This window comes from Taudactylus pleione, unplaced genomic scaffold (assembly GCF_031769625.1).
Source record: "Taudactylus pleione unplaced genomic scaffold, aTauple2 ptg000458l, whole genome shotgun sequence".
In the NCBI taxonomy this organism is placed as follows: Eukaryota; Metazoa; Chordata; class Amphibia; order Anura; family Myobatrachidae; genus Taudactylus; species Taudactylus pleione.
This window is the reverse complement of record NW_028284860.1, coordinates 1,810,448-1,830,098: the sequence shown is the minus strand read 5'-3', so window position 1 is coordinate 1,830,098 and position 19,651 is coordinate 1,810,448. Positions and strand designations below refer to the sequence as shown.

At 44.0% G+C, this 19,651-nt stretch overlaps 1 protein-coding gene across 4 annotated transcripts in view; it reads left to right on the top strand.

Annotated features, from left to right (window-relative positions):
- The window catches only part of IKBKE (inhibitor of nuclear factor kappa B kinase subunit epsilon), a 128,956-nt gene that overhangs the window by 94,981 nt on the left and 14,324 nt on the right, over positions 1-19,651 (top strand). For all 4 annotated transcript variants that reach the window (XM_088448568.1, XM_088448567.1, XM_088448565.1 and 1 more), the window contains 6 exons: positions 280-344; positions 1,274-1,365; positions 3,858-3,959; positions 12,416-12,494; positions 13,331-13,440; positions 15,623-15,699. In XM_088448568.1, coding sequence (XP_088304694.1) covers positions 280-344; positions 1,274-1,365; positions 3,858-3,959; positions 12,416-12,494; positions 13,331-13,440; positions 15,623-15,699 — 525 coding nt within the window. The remainder of the gene's footprint in view (positions 1-279; positions 345-1,273; positions 1,366-3,857; positions 3,960-12,415; positions 12,495-13,330; positions 13,441-15,622; positions 15,700-19,651) is intronic.

The window sequence follows — 19,651 nt, the reverse complement described above, 5'->3', positions numbered from 1 at the left end:
TTGCCAAGTTCAAATGATCTATTGCGCATAAACTAATACTAATCTTATGTCTGTAGCTGTTACACTTAAATGACCATATTTTTATTTTATTGTTAAATTCCATAGCAAACATGCTACAGATTGGTGAGTGTGAGTGAGTACAATTAGTGATTGATTGTAGCGGCCATACAGTGGGTGCGTCTGTTTCACCAGTACAGTATTTAGGTTTGTATGCTCGGATGTCTTTGCCAGAGATGTCTGACCAGTGCGGACCTTACTTCTTTCCATTCTTGTTTCCAGCTGCATTGGACTTCCCCAGGTTTCTGCACTCAGTTGAAGTTTCTGTTGACTGCTCTGTTGCAAAAGTAAGTAGAAAATGATAGTCCAGTTGAGTGGAATAGCTTAGTAGTGATTGGGAATTTTACATTTTTGATCAAAAGTACTGATATGTACACATTGTATAAAACTGATGTCATTAATATCCACTATAGCCTCAAGGCCAGTCAGCAAACTGATTGCCAGTTTAGCATCCATAGTTATGACACAGCAACCCCAGACCTGATGCGTTTACCATGGCTTTTTACCACCGCTTCTATGCTGGGTCATTTAATGGAGTATCCTTTTAGCACACTAGTGACATGCCTCCACCAACGCAGGATGTAGTTATCAGACCAGTGGATGGTATGCCGCCAGTCTGAATCCCAACACTCAAAGTCTGACACGGTACTTAAGATAGGTGTCAACATTTTTGCGGGGGGTTAGGCACCCCGAGGGGGGAGGGTTAGGCATCACTAGGGGGGGCGGAGGGGGGTTTGGGTTAGGCACCATTGGTGGGGTGGGGGTTAGGGTTAGGCACTAAGGGGGTAGGGTTAGGTTTAGGCATGAAGGGGGGAGACTTAGATTTACGCACTAACGGGGAGGGTTATAGTGTGGAATGGGAAGGGTTAGGGTTAGGCGACAAGAAGGGAGGGTTAGGGGGAGAAAGGGGGAAGGTAAGTATACTTACCTGACCCCTATTGGGATACCAACCATTGGGATGCCGCTGTTGGTATTTTGACAGAAGGCATCCTGACAGCCGGCATTACATACCCATTCCACCAACACTACTAATAAAAAACTTACAGGATAAATATGAAAGGAGTGTGAATTATGTGCTTGCCGTCTGTGAATAGCTTCTTATTGTACTGCACAAACTCACTATATAATATACTTGTCATTTCATAACTGTGCAGAGGTTATATAACTAAGCTAAGATCTACAACATGAATTGTAACAAATATCTGTTTTATTCCAGAATGTTGTTAGTGCTGTATACCAGACATTACGTGTTACACAGTCTTTGTTGACATGCCAAGAGTTTATACTCCGGGGGACATATTGGCTCATGTGAGTGATACATATATCATCCAAGCAGGGTCCACTTTCTGGTACTTTACAGCTAAACTCCAAATTTAAAGCAACATCCTTCCCTGTTTTGTAACAATGAAACCCAGAAACATTTGTATGTACTCTGTAGAAAGATTTCTGCCCACATGGATCTTGCATAACATTTACATGTTAAGTGCAAATATCATTCTCTACTTCCTTGAACTGCAGTTTACCAAGTAATTTTCCAGTAGAACTGTGCAACACATCGACATGGCACAGGGTGGACATAATAATTTATATTTAAATCTGCCCATTAAAGGATGACTAAACCCACAAGTTGAAAATGTAATGTATACATGTAAATACACGTAGCTTTGGTTTGACTTTTCATTGCAAACATCTTAAAAATGATAATGGTGTACTTCCTCCTATACAAAGTGCAAACACATGTGTAAAGGGCACACTAGTAATCAGGGCCGGCCCGAGGTCTACTCGCACCCTGTGCAACAATTTTGGAGAGCTAACTATGTACATAGGGCCTAATTCAGACCCGCTCGCGAGCGCTGAGCACTTGCAAGCGGGTCGATGGTGCCCTAATGCGCATGCGCACGACGGAGGGAGCTCCGTCGTGCGCATGCGCGAGACCCGCATACGAGTCTCGCACCAAAGGGGGCGTGCTGTCGATGGTCACTGACAGCACGCCCCCTTTGGTGGGCGTGCCGGGGGCGTTGCTGTCCAGACGGAGGCGTTCCCGTGGGAACGCCTTCCGTCTGGAGCCGGCCTCACTGACATCACTAGTGATGTCAGTGGGAGTGCTTTTGGCTCTGATAGTGCCAAAAGCACTCCTGGGCTTGCGGCAGTGACACACTACCGCAGGGTCTCGTCGCAAGCCCGATGGTCGCGATGGTCTTGACCATCGCGACCATCTTTTTGGTCGCTCGCATAAGCTGTGGGTGGTCACCCACAGCTATGCGAGCGGCCAGGAGGCCGCTCCATTTTTAGGTAGGAGGGCCCTGATTCAGAGCGAGCGCTCTGGTCAGAGCATCCGGCTCTGAATCAGGCCCATAATACTATAAAATTATTAAATTATGCCCCCACAAGAAAAAAAACACACATAGTCCCCCCCCCCCACACACACACACACACACACATTAAAAGAACACACACCTTGCCCCCCCACAGGAGAGTAAAACACACATTGCTCCCCCACACAAAAAAAAAAAACATTGACCCTCCCCCACAGTGAAAAGAAAAAGGACACATTACCCACCACGGGAAAAGAGAACACATTGGCCCCCACAGAAGACTTAGGGGACTATTGTTATAGAACAGGAAGTGGCTCACGATAAATATAAATGTTTAGTAGCCATTCATGTATACTTACCTGCACTATCCGAGCCCTCTGCGATCCCTGGATAGGTTACTTACTGCCGCTGTCGGGATTCTGCACCTTCAGGCTGCCAGCGTTGGGATTTGAACCGGGTAATTCATACCCAACCCTAATACGGGGGAGATGTACTAAGCATTGGAGAGATAAAGGGGTCTATTTACTAAGCAGTGTTAGGAGACAGAGTGAAAAGTGATAAGAAAGTGATAAGGTGCCAGCCAATTAGCTCCCAACTGTCATTTTTCAAACACAGCCTGTGAGATGACAGTTAGGAGCTGATTGGTTGGTACTTTATCTCTCTACACTTTATCTTTCCTTAAGGTTTAGTACATCTACTCCTATCCATTGTGTCAGAGCCGGCCCTAGGCATAGGCACTATAAGCAAATACCTAGGGGCATTCCAGGGCTCTGCCTCTGCAACCCCCCCACCAGTCGCTGCCCCCACCTACCGCACTGTCAGTGAACCCCACCAGCGCTGCTACCCTCCTCTCTCGCAGCACGCTGCCACGATCGGAGCTCTCCAACTTTTGGCTGTGATCCGCATCTGCCCGGCCCTTAGACAGAATGAGCTTCTGCACAGAAGCTCATTCTGTCTTTAGGAGAGAAGATGGCCATGGCCTGCCGCTGCCACACCTCCCATGTCGTAATCGTACTGTCTTTCCTGATCGCCTAGTGTGTACGCACCTTTAGTAACACTTTCATACAAAAATAGGCATGTAATACAATAATCATATTATTAATTATGCATTCATATATATACCTTTATATTAGACCGACATATAGACCATTATGTTATATCCTGAATACATGTCAGACTATTTCTATGTGCTTGTTTAATTGGAAAGTAATTATAACTGGTTTTATTTTAACATAAACATGTATTTCCATGATATAGTGCTTATGTAAATATATAGTGCACATAGAAGTAGAACACCTTTGTCAAAACCTTTGTCAACACATTTATAGCGTTAACTTAGTAATACATGCTTTGCTATGTATCAATATCTATTGGTCAGTTTTTTTACTTGCTATTTAAAGATCTTCTGTTGCATACTGTAGCATTGGCAATAACTGATGAATGTCACTTTACACCAGTGATCCAGTATCCTTTATCTCTTTACAGTGAGAGCCTGAAAGCCGAGTGCAGCAGGATCTATGAGAAGAAATCAGCAGTGATGTCTTACTTTAACTGCCTGGTCAGCACTGAAAGCAGAAACACAAGACTGTAAGGGTGCATTGCACTATGGGCTATCTTCTATACTGACGGTGATCAGTGTTTAACAGGCCAGTACCACTGACAATCTAGATGTCCCAACTAGGGGTGAGCGGGTTCGGATTTCTGAAATCCGAACCCCCCCGAGCCCCCCCGATCCGAGGCAGATCCGAGTCAGGCTCGACTTTTCCCGCCTGACTCGGATCTGAAATCGAGGCAAAACGTCATCATCCCGCCTTCCGAGTCTCGCGGGTTTTGGAACCTATATAAGGTACCCGCGTCGGCGCCATTTTCTCACTCGGCTGTGGACGGTGAAGAGGGAGGGTGGGAGTTAGGGCTGGCTGGGCTGTGTAGTGTAGTGTAGTGCAGAGTAGTGTTGTGCTGTGCTGTGCTGCGCTGTGCTGCTGTTGTCCACTACTTCAAAGTCCATAGGGGCTGGCTGTGTTGTGCTGTGCTGCTGTTGTTAATAGGGGCTGTGTCCACTACTTCAAAGTCCATAGGGGCTGGCTGGACTGTGTTGTGCAGTCAGTTCTCCATAGGGGCTGTGTCCACTCCAAAGTCCTGTGCAGTGTCCCAGTCCTAAAGGGGTGCTGTAGTGTTGTCCAGGGGGTGCTCTGTCCATCAGGGGTGCTCCCCCCAAGTGCTAAAAAAATAATATTTTTTGTGTGTTTGTGAATTGTGTGCGCAGTAGCCGCATGTGCATCAACAAAGTAGTGCCAAGCGTGCGCCTGTGTCATAAGTAAAGGGCCGGCTGGCTTGACCGTTAAAGGGTGCTGTAACCCCCAAAGTACACTCCAGACCAAACCAAAAAAAAAATTATTTTCTGTGTTTGTGAATTGTGTGCGCAGTAGCCGCACGTGCATCAACAAAGTAGTGCCAAGCGTGCGCCTGTGTCATAAGTAAAGGGCCGGCTGGCTTGACCGTTAAAGGGTGCTGTAACCCCCAAAGTACACTCCAGTCCAAACCAAAAAAAAAATTATTTTCTGTGTTTGTGAATTGTGTGCGCAGTAGCCGCACGTGCATCAACAAAGTAGTGCCAAGCGTGCGCCTGTGTCATAAGTAAAGGGCCGGCTGGCTTGACCGTTAAAGGGTGCTGTAACCCCCAAAGTACACTCCAGTCCAAACCAAAAAAAAAATTATTTTCTGTGTTTGTGAATTGTGTGCGCAGTAGCCGCACGTGCATCAACAAAGTAGTGCCAAGCGTGCGCCTGTGTCATAAGTAAAGGGCCGGCTGGCTTGACCGTTAAAGGGTGCTGTAACCCCCAAAGTACACTCCAAACCAAAAAAATATATATTTTCTGTGTTTGTGACTTGTGTGCACTGTGGCTGCACGTGCATCAACAAAGGAGCAGCGCCAAGCGTGCGCCTGTGTCCCATAAGTAAAGAGCCGGCTGGCTCATTTCTTAAAGGGTGGTGTAACCCACAAAGTGCACTACTCTCCAGCAAAAATAAAAAAATATTTTCTGTGTTTGTGTGCGCTTTAGCGCACGTATATATCAATATAACATAAATGGAGGACCAAACTTTCTCCGATAAAAATAAAATAGGGAAAGATCAAGAACCACTTCCTCCTAGTGCTATTGCTGCTGCTGGGAGTTGTTCATCATCCCAGAGAGGAAGTAGGAACATCACTACTTTTACTAAACAATTGACCCTCCAACAGTCCCTAGCGATGAGGATGAAGTACGAGAGCAGTCATCCTGAAGCAAAACGTATAACTGAGGCCTTGACTGCTATGTTGGTGTTAGACGTGCGTCCGGTATCCGCCATTAGTGCAGTGGGATTTAGACAATTGATGGAGGTAGTGTGTCCCCGGTTCCAAATCCCGTCTAGATTCCACCTGCATCCTCAAAGCAGCAGCGACAAGCGTGCGTCTGTCTGTTAAAGGGTGGTGACACCCTCAAAGTGTGCTACACAAACAATAAAAATATTCTTCTTTTTTTTTCGGTCTTTGTGAAATGTGTGGGCTGTAGCCGCACCTGCATCCTTAAAGCAGCAGCGACAAGCTTGCGTCTGTCTGTTAAAGGGTGGTGACACCCTCAAAGTGTGCTACACAAACAATTAAAATATTGTTCTGTTTTTTTCTGTCTTTGTGAAATGTGTGGGCTGTAGCCGCACCTGCATCCTTAATGCAGCAGCGACAAGCGTGCGTCTGTCTGTTAAAGGGTGGTGACACCCTCAAAGTGTGCTACACAAACAATAAAAATATTGTTCTTTTTTTTCTGTCTTTGTGAATTGTGTGGGCTGTAGCCGCACTTGCATCCTCAAAGCAGCAGCGACAAGCGTGCGTCTGTCTGTTAAAGGGTGGTGACACCCTCAAAGTGTGCTACACAAACAATAAAAATATTGTTCTTTTTTTTTCTGTCTTTGTGAATTGTGTGGGCTGTAGCCGCACTTGCATCCTCAAAGCAGCAGCGACAAACGTGCGTCTGTCTGTTAAAGGGTGGTGACACCCTCAAAGTGTGCTACACAAACAATAAAAATATTGTTCTTTTTTTTTCTGTCTTTGTGAATTGTGTGGGCTGTAGCCGCACTCGCATCCTCAAAGCAGCAGCGACAAGCGTGCGTCTGTCTGTTAAAGGGTGGTGTAACCCTCAAAGTGCTCCAAAAAATAAAAAACTATTTTTTTAATGTGTTTGTGACTTGTGTGCGATGTAGCCGCACGTGCATCAACATAGTAGCAGCGCCAAGCGTGCGCCTGTGTCATAAGTCAAGGGCTGGTTTGGACATCTGGTCCGGACTGAAGGACGTGCCAACAATTTCTGACAAGTCTACTGTCACTGCATATGATACTGTCCTCAAAGCAGCAGCGACAAGCGTGCGTCTGTCTGTTAAAGGGTGGTGACACCCTCAAAGTGTGCTGCACAAACAATAAAAATATTGTTCTTTTTTTTTCTGTCTTTGTGAAATGTGTGGGCTGTAGCCGCACCTGCATCCTTAAAGCAGCAGCGACAAGCGTGCGTCTGTCTGTTAAAGGGTGGTGACACCCTGAAAGTGTGCTACACAAACAATAAAAATATTGTTCTTTTTTTTTCTGTCTTTGTGAATTGTGTGGGCTGTAGCCGCACTTGCATCCTCAAAGCAGCAGCGACAAGTGTGCGTCTGTCTGTTAAAGGGTGGTGTAACTCTCAAAGTGCTCCAAAAAATAAAAAACTATTTTTTTAATGTGTTTGTGACTTGTGTGCGATGTAGCCGCACTTGCATCCTCAAAGCAGCAGAGACAAGCGTGCGTCTGTCTGTTAAAGGGTGGTGACACCCTCAAAGTGTGCTACACAAACAATAAAAATATTCTTCTTCTTTTTTCTGTCTTTGTGAATTGTGTGGGCTGTAGCCGCACCTGCATCCTTAAAGCAGCAGCGACAAGCGAGCGTCTGTCTGTTAAAGGGTGGTGACACCCTCAAAGTGTGCTACACAAACAATTAAAATATTGTTCTTTTTTTTTCGGTCTTTGTGAAATGTGTGGGCTGTAGCCACACCTGCATCCTTAAAGCAGCAGCGACAAGCGTGCGTCTGTCTGTTAAAGGGTGGTGACACCCTCAAAGTGTGCTACACAAACAATAAAAATATTCTTCTTTTTTTTTCTGTCTTTGTGAATTGTGTGGGCTGTAGCCGCACTTGCATCCTCAAAGCAGCAGCGACAAGCGTGCGTCTGTCTGTTAAAGGGTGGTGTAACCCTCAAAGTGCGCTCCACAAACAATAAAAATATTCCTTTTTTTTTTTTCTGTCTTTGTGAATTGTGTGGGCTGTAGCCGCACTTGCATCCTCAAAGCAGCAGCGACAAGCGTGCGTCTGTCTGTTAAAGGATTACATCGGTGACGGCATCCAAGTAGGCATGTCAGACAGTCCGTACCTGTACTGGCAGGAAAAAGAAGCAATTTGGAGGTCCCTGTACAAACTGGCTCTATTTTACCTGAGTTGCCCCCCCTCCAGTGTGTACTCCGAAAGAGTGTTTAGTGCAGCCGGGAACCTTGTCAGCGAAAGGCGTAGGAGGTTGCTTCCACAAAATGTGGAGAAGATGATGTTCATAAAATGAATTATCAACTCTTCCAGGGAGACCAGCCTCCAGAACGTACAGAGGGACCTGTGGTTCCAGCGGGGACGAATTAATACTCTGTGAGGATGAGGATGTACACACTGAAGAGGGTGAGGAATCGGTGGATGAGGAGGATGAGGATGACATCTTGCCTCCGTAGAGCCAGTTTGTGCAGGGACAGATTAATTGCCAGCTTGTTTTGTGGGGGCCCAAACGAACCAATCATTTCAGCCACAGTTGTGTGGCAGACCCTGGCGCTGAAATGATTGGTTTGTTAAAGTGTGCATGTCCTGTTTATACAACATAAGGGTGGGTGGGAGGGCCCAAGGACAATTCCATCTTGCACCTCTTTTTTTTCTTTGCATTATGTACAGTTTGGGGCCTAGTTTTTCAAACTGCCATCCTTTCTGCCACTGCAGTTTCACGCCTAGATGGGTCACGTGTTTGTGCCGCCCACTCGTGTCGCTTAGCATAGTCATCCAGCTACCTCGGTGCAACCTTTTGGACATAAAAACACTATTGTGAGGTGTGAGGTGTTCAGAATAGACTGGAAATGAGTGGAAATTAAGGTTATTGAGGTTAATAATAGCATAGGAGCAGAAAAACCTACAAATTCTGTGATTTTAGCTGTTTTTATGCTTTTTTTCAAAAAAATACAGATCCAAAACACAAAACCCAGAACCCAAAACACGGAAGGGTGGTTTTGGCAAAACCAATCCAGATCCAAAACACGAAGAAAGATCCAGATCCAAAACCAAAACACAAAACACGAAAAGTGGCCGGTGCACACCCCTAGTCCCAACACATCCCATCTAGGCTGATAGATAAATATATATACAGAACTGTAGCAAGATAACATTACACTTAGCAACCGAGCACCATTTAATGTGCCTAAATGCTATTTTGGTGCTCCTTAGGCTCCTTTATCCAGTGCTGCCACTAACAAACAAGTAAGTTATCTTGTTTAAATACCAAATTGGTGCTAAAACTCAAAAAATTATAGACTACAGCCACATCCCCTGTAATCCAGCAACCTGATGACTCTCAAGCATTATTTGTGCAATGGGGAAGGAGGATGTACAGTATGGGTGTGTAAGTATGGAATAGGTGGCCATGTGACCAGCGCAAAATGCTGAGTGGCAGTGCACGGACACAAGAGCACATCAACAAAAGATCACATGACCAGCATCACCTAGCAACAGCGTGATGTTGTAAACAAATAAATGGCAACTACACAGCAGAGCCAGGACATGAGAACAGAAATAGAAAATGTTAGACAACTGAGCTACTCAGCTATGTACATAAATATTTTGCGATGCAGAAATAAACAGATAAACCATCAAGTAAAACACAAAATACATAGGGCCTTCATCGCGTGTTTTGCATGCGGAAAAGTATCGGGCGCGCTCCCGCTATTCGCCGTATTCAATTAAAAAGGACGTGAAAACGGCACCCGGCGAAACTCAAACAGGTGAAAAGTCCTGTCAAAAATGGGGACACCCCCCAAAAGATGCACTAACATTGGGGATCACTATAGATGCCCCCGATTAGACCTAATGAAGGTATTTGGGGTATTTGGGGTACTTAAGTTGTGTTAATTGGTGGCAATTAGTAGTCCCAGCAACAATAAGTAGTCCCAGCAAATTTGGGGTAAATGAAAATGGGTGCTAGCATATTTTTAAGTTGCTAAAGTGAAGTTTTAAATTACGTAAAAAAAAAAAAACTGCCACAAGCAATCAAACACCTGCCCCATACTTGGGGACCCCTCAGAAGTCTATTTCACTAGTTTTTAAGTTTGTCCCCAAACCTTGAACTTTTTCGCCCCCCACAAAATAAAAGTACTTTTTTGGGCTGTTCTAAAGTATTTTTTAAATTTAATTTGACACAGTTTATCTTTGGTGGACTGTCCCAATGCTGCAGGGGGGCTTCCCGAAGTTTGCACCCCAAAACCGCAATTCTGCCCTTTTTTTCACCTGCTATTCATAGGCGAAACTTTTCTGCCGATAACAAAGCAGTGAGATTTGGCATACGCGAAAAGTCTTTGGAATTGAATACGGCGGAAACTTTCTGCTTGGCGAAATGACGTCATCGCGATACTTTGATGCGGATTTGGACTTTTCGCCTCTAATTGAATATGGCCCATAGTGGTACTACATATTTGACACATGTGTAAGTGGCAAAAGGTACACTAACATATAAATCATAATGTAAAAACTACCTTAATATAAATTAAATATAATAATATTCCCAATCAAATATAATAAGCAAAAATTACTAAATCCATATTATTATATAATCCACTGATGGACCCTAAAAATATTTGGTCCAGGTACATATTTCAACTCAATATGCAGACAGAAGATCTATCTGAGTACCTACAGGGACACAGTATAATACAGCAATAAAACATTGTAATAATAATAAAATAATAATAAAAATAAAGATAATTATAAGAAACATGAAAGTTCTCACTGTGGTGTCAATGTACTCAGACTCTCTTCCCTTATGCAGCAGTATTGAGTTGCATTTACCGCGCTCTTTGAGCTTTCTGGACCTTTTGTCCACATACAAGTTATTGCATGGACATAGACAGGCAGAGACAAAGAAACCCTCTCACAAGACAGATGTTGGATAATTGTGTAGGTAGCATCGGTGATAACAAGAGGCACCAGAATGCAAGGTAAGACAGATTTTATGCTTTGGAGGAGGTATGTAACATGTCACCAACATATATTTGGGAAAAAAATTGTTTAATATCCATAAGTATGTGCAGAAGCTGGCACAGGGGGTGCCGCTTCGGCACTTCACCCTCCGCCGGGTCATGGACTACCCTATTCCCCTCTCTCTACACCACATACACTACTCACCTGGCAGCTTAGTATGTCCGGGTGGGAGGAGAGGACGGGGTAGTCCATGGCCTGGAGGAGGGGAAGCTGCACCCCCTGTGCCGGCTTCTGCACATGACTATGATAATATCACAAGTAGATTTCAAAGCATCTTTCTCACAAGGTTTGAGATTATGATAATTATTTTTCATACAGCTGTAAAGTTTTATAAATCCACTTTCAAATCACAGGTACTTTGATGCAGGGCTGTTTTAACAACATTGTAGGCCCTGGGCAAAGCAATGCCCTGGGGCCCCTACCCACCCATTTACGGGAATGCAAATGTAAATGGTCAATAAAATGAACCTTTCGATTTATTGGTACTTTCAACAAAATCAATGTTTATACATAAAAGCATTATGTGAAGCAAGGATTACGGATTCCACATCCCTCTTCTCTTTTCCAGCTTGCAGTGCAGCTCCTGCTCTTCACTGCAGCTGTGATTAAAGTATAGTGACCTCCTAGGAGAGCCGGGCCCAGGGGATTGTGCCCCCTTTGCCTCCAGCCCCTAAATGTGGCTCTGTGGTTGCAGACTGGGAGGCAGGTAAAGAATGCTGTCTGGCCACTCTGACTGTGTGTACATTACAATCAGAGTGGTCAGGGAGCATCTTTCTCTGCCTCCCCATCAGCTGGCTGCCCTATTTGTGGAGCGAGCGGCCGCACACTCTATGTAGATGCCCCTGTCAAAGGCCCCAAGAATTGTGGAGCCCTGGCAGGGGCAGAACTATGGGAGACAATGGAGGCACCTGCCACCGGGCTCCAGCTCGGAAGGGGGCACCTCTTCCATTGTCCCAACATATTCACCCCACTTAGGGCTGTAACTATGTGCTCATAGTGTACCGTCACGGCCGCCCAATACATGGCACCTCTTTATGGCACCTGAGAAGCCACCATACACTAGTGGAGAGCTCCATGTCAGACCATCAGCTGCCACCGAATTGCTACATTACAATGTCAGTGGCTTTGACAGGGGGCACCAAATTATAATTTGCCTCCGTGCGTCTGGGATGTACTTACACCACTGGGCCCTGGGCTGCTGCCCAGTGTGCCTATACTTTAAGATGGCCCTGCTTTGATTATATGTTTGTACAAAGGAAAGTCTCTTAGTTTTGGCACACACGTATCAAGGGATGTAGTTATTATTCCAGCTGACGGGATGCCGACGCTGCATCCTGACAGTAAGTATTGGGGTTAGGGTTAGGCACTACGGGGAGGGATAGGCACTAGGGAGGAGGGGGAGGTTTAGGTTGTGGGGAAGGGAGGTAAGGTTTAGGCACTGGAGGAGGGTTAGGTTTAGGGTGTGGGGAGGGAGTGTTAGGGGTAGGGGAAGGAGAGTATACTTACCTCCTGTCGGGATGCAGGCTTAAGGGATTCTGACCGCCGGGACCCCGAGCGCCAGCATCCCGTACCCAATCCCGTATCAGAATCTGTAGGGGTATAATCATATTGAAGCATACGTGTCTCTTTCAGGATAGAAATGTTATGTTTATGTTTATTTCCTGGTAGAGGATTCAATGAATGTGTACTATATATCCATTTCTGTTTTACAGGTATAATGCTTTATATAAATTTATCCCAGATATCAGGGAGATGCAAGAGCCAGGGGAATTTCACAAAAAGCTACAGACTGTAAGTTAGGTGGTTTGGCTTGTCCTACACTGTAACAACAGATATTGATAATTGCATTGGTATTCTGAAGCTTGATTCTGATCTACCAAATTGTTTACACTCCCCCATACACCATATCTTCTTCGCTACCAAGTCATACGACACTCACGTGTTATGTGTAACGCGACTTGTAGCGCACAGGATAGATGTATGTGGACACATATGTATACCAGTGTTAGTGTCCATTCAGTGTCAGTGTCCATTCAATACTTTATGAAGTAAGCAGGAAAACTTGTTCAAACTACCCATCAGAACAGCACACGTTTTTGGTGTACATCAGACATATACATATAGATTTGATTATTAAATTCATTCCTTATTTAATATATTTATGCATATAAACTATGTATGCAACTTCTTACTATAAAATACTGTATATATAAACCATTCACTATGGTGAAAATCACATTTAGGCACCTATTTACTACAATCCAGATTTCACATTATTTAGTAAAAAAAATTATAAATAGAGCCCTTAATCATTAATGGTATTTTAATTCAAACAATTTCCTTTAATCCTAATACCTACAAAATTATATGTTATTTAAACAATTACCTATATGGCAACACCATATCTGTCCAATGTGTGCTAAATTATTTTCTATTATCATTAAATGAAAAAGCTTCCAGAAAGTGGTTATGGACTGCTGACCAAACTGCAATTTTAAAAATAACAGGCAGATTTTAAAATATCTATGAAACCAAGGCCTAATAAGTATTATATTATGGCTAATTCTAGCAATATACAGTAATGTACAAAAATTACAGGAAATGAATGTTACTGATCTATGTTGCAGATAAACACTACTCTGTCGAGTTGCTCTCTCAGCTCAGAAAAAGAGAGCATGCTGGGATTCATGCTTTTAGAAGTATCAAAGGAACAGGACTGTATTCGAGTGGACACAAGGTAATATGTCCAATATTCAGAATTACCCACACATACAGTATAGTGATCAAAGTTACTCTTTAGTAATAATAATTTAGAGTGTTTTTTTGTGTGACTTTGATAACATTCTAATGCTGGGTACACACTAGACGATATGTCGTCCAATCCTGCAGATCAGAGCGACATATCGGTGTGTCCCCATGAAATGCGTGCTCCAGCAGGACGCTAGCAGCATTGCACGTCCCTCCCACCGTCGGACCTGACATCGGCAAGTGTGTATATCCTTGCCGCATGCCAGGTCCCGACACCCATGACGTTGGGCTGGGTACACATCGTCTGATGTGTACCCAGCTTAACACATGAACACACTGGTGAATATCCCTGAGAGAGCGTGTAATACACGTCAGTTAGAGAAAATGTTAAAGGCAAATATTTAACACTTGTGTAAACGTTATTTAACTATTTCTCACATTCCTGGCAAATTATTTTGGACCTAATACTATGGAGACAGGTATTTCTTCTTCTTATTATTATTAGCATTTATTTAAATAGAATCAGCGTAATCTGCAGCACGCTACAATTGGGAAGGAACATTGGAGTCTATTTAGCAATGGTGGTAGTGGGGCCCCGTAAACATTGATTTCTTATTGCCGAATATGCCAGCAATAATAAAAGTGTTTGTACTACTTTATGAATGTTCCTTTGTCGGGACAGTGGCTCCAATAATACCCTGTCCTGACGAAGTGGTCTGCAGTAAAGTGATAGCACCCAGACCATTGAGAATAATGGGGGCTGTAGTCTGCAGCATTAGTATGTGTTAGGTATTACCCTGATACCCAAACCATGCAGAAATGGGCTTTTCCACATGGTTTTAGCCTTAATAGATAGACCCCATAGTAATACAATACGACTACACGTTAACAACAAGCAGAAAAAGTGACCAGCTGGCAAGCTTACAACCTACACAAAAATAGGAGATAGAAGCATGAGGCTAAAGGGGCCTATCCATTAGCAGATCTTTCTGAAAGACAAAAGACAAAAGATTTATCTTTTGAAAATTCCTGGGGTAGCTGTGACAGATATCTGTCATGTACATGCCAGATTTTTGCAAACAACAAACGACGAACGATATTGCATGGCATCATTCTGGGAGTGGATTTTTTTTTAATGTTTCTATTAATTTTCATTAAAAAATCGTTCGTCGTTTACCGCGACAGATATTTCTGATAATTGACCAACATGTTGGAGAGACAAAAGACCCAATTTGTCGGCCGCGGGAGTGCTCATTTTTATTGTTCAGAGCCTATCCATTAGCAGATAAATTGGACAACTGAATGATAAATCGTTCATCGTTCAGATTTATCTGCTAATGGATAGGCCCCTTAAGGGACTGAGGGCCTGATTCAGAGCCGGACACTCTGACCAGAGCGCTCGCTCTGAATCAGGGCCCTCCTACCTAAAAATGGAGCGGCCTACTGGCCGCTCGCATAGCTGTGGGTGACCACCCACAGCTTATGCGAGCGGCCAAAATGATGGTCGCGATGGTCAAGACCATCGCGACCATCGGGCTTGCGACGAGATCCTGCGGTAGGGTCTCGCTGCCGCAAGCCCAGGAGTGCTTTTGGCTCTATCAGAGCCAAAAGCACTCCCACTGACATCACTTGTGATGTTAGTGGGGCCAGCTCCAGACGGAAGGCGTTCCCATGGGCTTACCCTAACCCCCTCTTCCCCTAGCCTAATCCTAGCCTAACCCTAACCCTCCCAGAGGGGTGCCTAACCCTAAGTCCCCCCGCGGCTAGAACCTAAGACACACGGTTTACCTTCGTTCGGTATCCCGGGTGTCGGAATTTAGCTGTGGGAGTAATGATTGGCATTGGGATTTCGACGCCTATCTTTATTCCCATGTCAGGCTTTTAGTGTCGTGATTTCGGCAGCTGTGATAGCGACCGCCGGTATCCTGACTACATCCCGGTTTTACCCATGAGCTACTCAGAATATGCCCCTAAGTGTCATAGTGCATATGTGTACAGCCAGATAGCAATGGGATGACATGCTTAGTAGGGTTATATGATCCAGTCACACAACAATGTTGGTTGTGGGTTAATAGGTTTTTTATTATTCTATATAAAGAAAATATATGTAACTTAAGTTATCTAATATGTGCAAAAGTAATTGTAAGCCTTTGTCTATGTTCTGTCTTCAGTATTAGCAGGATGGAACAATGTCTACAAAAAATGCAGCAGATCTTCAAGCATTTTAAGGAGAGAAAAAAACAACCAAGTAAGTTAATATCTCCAAACAGCTGTTATGACACCACCACAGGTCAGACCTTTGCACAGTAAATGTTACTTTCACAGATGCTTCAGTTAATTCAGTTTTATATCTGCACGTAAAGTCCAAGATGACTAAAGCCGAGTACACATCAGCCGATGTGTTTCCCGGCGACGGGACCCAGCATGCGGCAAAAGCATACACACTTGCCGATGCTGGATCCGACGGGATGGGGGGGTGACAGTAGGGCCAATGATGGTAACGACCCTCAGGAGCATGCATATCATGGGTACACACTAGACGATGTACACAATATGTCGCTCCGATCCTGCGGAATCGGACAACATATCGTTTGGTGTGTTGTTTTGCACTGATCATCTATTACCCAAACGCAGATCTGGAGGGGGTAGTATGCCATAGCTCCCAACATTCCCATTTTAAAAATTGGGGCAAATAATACCATGTCCTAATCTCATTACTTGACTACTCTTTTCTTGTTAGACCACGCTCCTTTCCCAGGCCGCTCCCTATTGTTAGAGATAGAAGTCTAGATTGTTGGGGGTAGGACTCAGAGAACCACTACTCATTAAATACATGTTTATCCTAAAAGGTATAATCAAACCTCCACAAATATGTTTATAAGTTCTCCTATTACTTGAGATTGTTAATTAGCTGACTATTACTAATTGCCTCTAGGTAAACTGATTGCCAAAATGTAGTACATACACCCTCTACAGATCTTAGACACTGTCTAATTGGCACATACTTACATGGTACAGGGATGGAAGATCTACAGTGTTTAGATACACAGACAGTGAATAGGTCGACACCAAATGATCGACATGCAATAGATAGACAGATCAAGCGGTCGACGTGGTCAAAAGGACGACACGGAAGCCATTGACAAAGAAAAGGTTGACACATGGTTTTTCATAATTATTTATGATATTTAGGATGAGGATTAGGGTTCATTTTAGGGTTAGGCACTTGGCGGAGGGTTAGGCTGCAGAAGGGGACGGTTAGGATTAGGCACTAGGGGAAGGGTTCAGTACCAGGGGGAGGGATAAGTTTAAAAAAAAACAGAAACATATGTCGTCCATTCATGTGTTGACCATATATGCGTCGATCTTTCAACCCTGTCGACCATTTGACCCTGTTGACCTTGGTGAGTGTTGACCATTTAACAGTCGACCTTTTGACCCGGTCATCCATTTGACCCTGTCAGCCCATTGCCTGTCGACCATTTGGTGTTGACCTATTACCTGTCTATCTAAATACTGTAGATATTTCAATCCACACCCCTTAGAGATGTATAACATATAAGATTAAACAATAAAATTACACAGAAAATGAAGTCAAGTAAGTATATGCTGGGTCTTGTGATAAATTATAAATGTTTGTATGTTATATTTTACTAAGCCTCTCAAAGTCGGCAGGCCCAGGTACAATACAGCACTTTGTATTTGTGATTCATTGACATCAATCGTTGATTTAAATCCGTGCTCAGGATGTGGGAACAAATGGAATCTACATTTTACAACAGAGTAAATCTCCGGAAATCGAGAGATGGTGGTGGCTACATCGTGTAAAGAAATCTAGGTCTCAAGATCTTTAGACATGGGCTGATAAAGTAAGGCCTCCTTCTTTGCTTTTCAGCCATGTCTTTACACCACCAGACAACTGATTATTTCCATGCCCTAAGATGCAACAGTTCTGTGATCTGTACAATTCAGTATCCAGGGAGCATCTTTGTATTTTATCAAAGGGCAATAAAAATAGTTACAGTATGCTCAATGCTATGGCAGTCGTCGTGTATATGTGACTCAGCGGTAACTACTTGTATGAGGATTTTTTGTTTATTTAAGCTTCTACAACACACCAAGAAAGAAAAGAAAATTGTTTATTTCACCATTCCGATGAATAAAGTAGTGAACAAAGCTGCCACTGTATATGTCCCAAATTTGTTAATTACATTGGTTCCCACAGACCTGGAGGGTCAGAAAGATCCTCAGCATATTTTAATTAATGATACCTTTGACAAGTAGTATTGGGATGTCTCAAGTTCTTACTGAATTTTAAGGCCAGGCTCTCCTAAATGTTAGAGATGTTGCAGACTACCATTTATTGGTTCTAACTCATCGTTGTATTTTGATTTTGGCAAAACCACCCTCAAGTGTTTTGTTTCAGTCTTGTTTTGGGATTTCTGTAAAAATTTATAAAAACAGCTAAAATCATGTAACTTGGATCTGTTTTTGTTCCTATAGTATTATTAACATCAATAACATTAATTCACAGTAATTTCCAGTCAGTTTTGACCACATCAATGCAATCCAAAATCAGCGAGATCCGTTATTTAGATCCGAGTTCCGAACTTAGCATGAAGACCCAAGTCGGGACTCAGTTCTACTCAAAATCCCAAGGTGATCTGAGCCAGGACTCTGTTTGACTCGCAACCCAAAAGTTTGGGTATGTTCTGTTTTCAGAAAAACCGAACCGCTAGTCTCTGCTAAATATTGGTTCAACTAAAAGTGGGATTCAGTCATACTTGCCCTTTCCTAGATCCCCCGGATTCCCAGGAGAGCAGGCTACTGTCCCGTATCCCATCCATTTCCAAGTAAAGTGTGATTCCCTGATTTGTGGCATTCCATAACAGTAGGCGGGGCTATAATGACATAATTTGCCTCAACCCGCCCCTTACAGTGGCCACCTGCGTTCCCCCTCCAGGAACTCTGCTGGAAGCATAGAAATAAAGTAGGTAAGTATTCTGTGAGTGGGTGATCGGGTCCACTTTAAAGATGTGTGACAACAAGTTAAATGTTATTGCTCTTTGAAAGTTGCTTGGAGAATGTAACATTTTTGCCACATGAGCAGTTTGAGTACATACCTAATGATAGTTCTGGTATATTTCCCTGTGCTGCATTATTGGAATTGTAAATGTAATGCTGCAGTCATGGATCATCAGTTATTTGTAGAAATGCTGAACTAAAGTGATTTATGAAATACTTTTTTATCATTGTGTTGACACTAGGTTACCTACCAGTTAATGCAGTTTAGTGTACAAAGCATGACTTTACAGCCACCTGTATGTATGAGTTAGTCATCTTGAAAAACGCTTCTTGCAGCATTTCAACAGCACAACTTCTAACATGACAGGAATAGGTTCCCAATAAAACTGTGTGCCAATAAGTGCCTAGTTTTGTTGGCTGAAGTCATAGTCATGCAAATCACCTGTGTGGCCCCCTGTGTAAGGCTCGTTTCAAACACCTATGGCACATTGGGGTAGATGTATTATAGCGGCACTTACCGTGCCGCTATAACGCTACCCGCTTCGCCTCTTTACCGAGGCGAAGCAGGAAGCACTACCGATGAGATGTATAAACATCTCATCGGCCGGAGAGGGGGAGCGTTAACTCCCCCCTCGGCGCTACCCGCTAGAGACAACAGCGCATCAGCCTAGTGCTAATGCGCTGTGTCTCTTCCCGGCCGGCTCCACTGAGCATGCGCGGGATCTCGCAAGTATCGCGAGATCCCCGCGTGGAGCCTGAAGCCGGTAGCCGCCGCAGCAGGGACAGCGCTGTCCCTGCTGTGGGGATAGGCTAGCACCAGGCTGTAGCTGTCGATACCGACAGCTACAGCCGGCCGAACAGTCAGACGTTATGACCGTTCATACATAGCCCAGGCTATCGGCGCTGCTGACATAGCTCCCCTGTCAATTACCGCCCAGACCCCCGATCATACATCGGGGAGAAGCGGTATCAGCGCACATAACGTGCGCTGATACCGCTTCTGGGCTTCGTACATCTACCCCAGTCTGCTTTGCCTAAGTGATAGGGTAATTGAAGAGCACATCCACGGTACATACAAGCATTGGGAGAGAACGCTAGGAGCATGATTATTCTCTTACTCTATCTTTATACTGTGGGGATGGTGCTCACTGGAATAAAAGATCCCTATTTCAATT